The sequence below is a fragment of the Limulus polyphemus genome, unplaced genomic scaffold (assembly GCF_000517525.1).
Source record: "Limulus polyphemus unplaced genomic scaffold, Limulus_polyphemus-2.1.2 Scaffold9252, whole genome shotgun sequence".
NCBI lineage: Eukaryota > Metazoa > Arthropoda > Merostomata > Xiphosura > Limulidae > Limulus > Limulus polyphemus.
Genome location: NW_013674862.1, coordinates 21,106 through 25,224, shown reverse-complemented (window position 1 = coordinate 25,224; position 4,119 = coordinate 21,106). Strand labels below are relative to the sequence as shown.

The 4,119-nt window shown below is 32.5% G+C and overlaps 1 protein-coding gene across 1 annotated transcript in view; it reads right to left on the bottom strand.

Moving 5' to 3' along the window:
• Window positions 1–3,090: 3,090 nt before the first annotated feature.
• Window positions 3,091–4,119, bottom strand: part of LOC111083360 — a gene marked incomplete at its 3' end in the record, with an annotated part of 5,739 nt that continues 4,710 nt past the window's right edge. The window contains exon 4 of the mRNA XM_022379853.1: window positions 3,091–3,164. Within this exon, the coding sequence (XP_022235561.1) occupies window positions 3,091–3,164 (74 nt within the window). The remainder of the gene's footprint in view (window positions 3,165–4,119) is intronic.

The following is a 4,119-nucleotide window of genomic DNA, read 5'->3' as shown; positions in this document are numbered from 1 at the left end:
TACGGCATACAAAGGTATCAACTCCTTACAAATTTGGTGTGGTTCTAACAAGTACGGCATACAAAGGTATCAACTCCTTATAAATTTGGTGTGATTCTAACAAGTACAGTGTAAAAAGGTATCAACTCCTTACAAATCTGGTGTGGATCTAACAAGTACGGCATACAAAGGTATCAACTCCTTACAAATTTGGTGTGGTTCTAACAAGTACGGCATACAAAGGTATTAACTCCTTACAAATTTGGTGTGGTTCTAACAAGTAATTTGTACACCGTACTTGTTAGAACCACACCAAATTTGTAAGGAGTTAATACTTTTATACACCATACTTGTTCGAACCACACCAAATTTGTAAGGAGTTGATACCTTTGTATGCCATACTTGTTAGAACCACACCAAATTTGTAAGGAGTTGATACCTTTGTATGTCGTGCTTGTTAGAACCACACCAGATTTGTAAGGAGTTGATACCTTTGTATGCCGTGCTTGTTAGAACCACACCAGATTTGTAAGGAGTTGGTACCTTGGAACACCATACTTGTTAGAACCACACCAGATTTGTAAGTAGTTGATACCTTTTTACACCGTACTTGTTAGAACCACACCAAATTTGTAAGGAGTTGATATCTTTGTACACCGGATAGAACCACACCAGATTTGTAAGGAGTTGATACATTTTTACACTGTACTTGTTAGAACCACACCAGATTTGTAAGGAGTTGATACCTTTTTACACTGTACTTGTTAGAACCATACCAAATTTGTAAGGAGTTGATACCTTGGAACACCATACTTGTTAGAACCACACCAAATTTGTAAGGAGTTGATACCTTTGTATGCCGTACTTGTTAGATCCACACCAGATTTGTAAGGAGTTGATACCTTTTTACACTGTACTTGTTAGAACCACACCAAATTTATAAGGAGTTGATACCTTGGAACACCACACTTGTTAGAACCACACCAGATTTGTAAGTAGTTGATACCTTTTTACACCGTACTTGTTAGAACCACACCAAATTTGTAAGGAGTTGATACCTTTGTATGCCGTACTTATTAGAACCACACCAGATTTGTAAGGAGTTGATACCAAGTACGGTGTAAAAAGGTATCAACTCCTTACAAATTTGGTGTGGTTCTAACAAGTATGGTGTTCCAAGGTATCAACTCCTTACAAATTTGGTGTGGTTCTATCAAGTATGGTGTAAAAAGGTATCAACTCCTTACAAATTTGGTGTGGTTCTAACAAGTACAGTGTAAAAAGGTATCAACTCCTTACAAATTTGGTGTGGTTCTAACAAGCATGGTATATAAAGGTATTAACTCCTTACAAATCTGGTGTGGTTCTAACAAGAAATGTATCATATTTATGTCAAATGATCCTAATACACCAGTTACTGTCATGTACAAAATGCTTGATAGTTTTCACGTCATGTGTATGCATCTAATATATAAAAGCCAGTTTCTGTTCTTAGGTTACATTTTTTTTTGGTAATACTCAACAATATACATCATCGCTTAACAACAAAACTATCACCTGATATTGTTGTTAGGCCAACAATGGTATCTATATTGAATGTGCAATATAGGTATTGATTTGTTAAAAAGGTTTGTTTTTATTTTTCGATAACTTTAGTGATATAATTGCAAAATAATTTAATTCAGAAATGATTCAGATTTAGAACTGAATTTATATATCTTATTTTATGAGAAATTTCATATACTTGGGCCTAGGATATGTTATTTCACACTACGTCTTTACTTTAGGCTTAATTACAAAAAAATATTACCTAAGGGTCTCTTATCACATTTTGATAAAGTTAAATAACATTTTATTGTTTATATTTTTGCAGTTGTTTGATAAAGACTTCTAAGACTTTTTTGACCTTGAGTTATAGACAAATGGAAGGTAAAAATTACCAAGGATTTTAATAAAGTAGTGTTTTAGCTAAGCCATGTGTTACATTTATGTAGTAGGCCTAATGCTTGAATTAGGCTACAAAGAGGCCTACAATTCCTAATAAAGCTTGCTGAAGGAAGAGCAAGGACTCCCAGGATACTTATACAAAATTCCAACATGTGATTTTTTGATGGGTATGCCAGCTACTAAACCAATAATTGTGGCTTCTTCTATACCAGATTTTTGTCACAGAACCCTTCACAGCATTCATTACAAAAAACATCAATAACTCCAAACAGAGTATGTATGTTTAATTCAGCTATACTCACACACATACATACAAATCATGAAAGATTTCTCAAGCCAATTACTCGGGCACGTGACACGCATGCATAACGAGAAGCGTGCACTCTCAACTAATAAAAGTTTACATGACTCAAGCACCTGTTTGTACCTAGTCTTGCTCACTAACACGGTGACTTGTCCTAATGTTGTGTCACTATGAAACGTGCTATACTAATAAAGAAATATAATGCAGTCAGTTTGCAATTATGTGATTAGTTTGTATTTACGTATTAGAATATGTGGAACTCATCAGTGGGAAACATACACAAATGGAAAGTAGATACAGATGTAACATCACTAGTAAAAAATGTACATTTGTGAAGAACTACCAAGGACTGAAATAATTATTACTTCTTTCCATCTGAACTTTACAAATTGATAATTAAAAACCCAAATGGTTATAAACACAAGTCTGATAAAATTAAGCCCAACAGAAAACAACATCTGAAATAAAATCTAACGAAATGAAAAATACACTCAATTAAAGAAAAAAAAACCTATTAAAAAAGTATATATAATTATCTGACACATTTAGAAAAATCAAAGTTTTTAATCTTACAAAATTTTAAGTAAATGTGATTTTAGAATTTCTTTGGTTCAAATGTTGTACAGTCTCATTATTTTCTCAAACTAGAACAAGAAGGTTCCACAAAACACGGACTTTCTAGTTGGATTTCATAATATGTTACTATTATTCTTTCATACATTCATGCAAAACAAAAAATTATATAATAAAATGTGAAATAGGAGCACAGTATCTGTCTGTTACCTGGTCAGCCAAATAGTGAAGATTAATGTCACCACATACTACATGATGTACGAACAAAGCATTAACAAGAAACTTACTTGGAAGGTTTTGTTCCATTCCACACTCTCAGAACTACACTTTGGCCCTTTCTAATGGATGCAATACTTACAACCTGTAAATGATGAGCCTTTAATCAAACATTTTATAAATCAAGTTTACAGATACTCTGTAAAAAATTTGATACACTAAAAGTTTCAATACAGCAATTTAGTAATTAAAATAACTTAATCTTTCAAACATATCAGTATGTAAAATATGTAACACGTAAATAAATGAGCAAGCAAAAAGCTATTAATGCACTACTTAGTATGTTAATACACAACTCAATATTAGTAATGAACTATTTCAGGTGTTAATATACTACTCAGTTTGAGTAATGAACTATTTCAGGTGTTGATACACTACTCAGTTTGAGCAATGAATTATTTCAGGTGTTAATACACTACTCAGTATTAGTAATGAACTATTTCAGGTGTTAATACACTACTCAGTTTGAGCAATGAATTATTTCAGGTGTTAATACACTACTCAGTATGAGTAGCAAACTATTTCAGGTAAGTGTATTTCTTGCACTGAACACTAATATACTGGTTTCCTTTTTCTACAAGTTCATCTGTGCTTATGTCAAACATACATCATATGTTCATACTTATAGCAATTCTATATTATGAAATTCTTAGTGTTATGGAAATGTAAATTATAATTAACACTTCTCAGATCATGTGAATGACTATCTCACAATGTCTAGGTCCAGGATTTCCAATCCTGTCAACTTAACCTGCAGCATAGAAACTATTCAATATCTCGACTAATAATAATATAATACATGCAAACCGTGTTACAAGAACCAACTACAATACATTAATCATATAATACATGCAACCCGTGTTACAAGAACTAACTACAATACATTAATCATATAATACATGCAACCCGTGTTACAAGAACCAACTACAATTCATAATCGCATAATACATGCAACCCGTGTTACAAGAACTACCTACAATACATTAATCATATAATACATGCAACCCGTGTTACAAGAACTACCTACAATACATTAATCA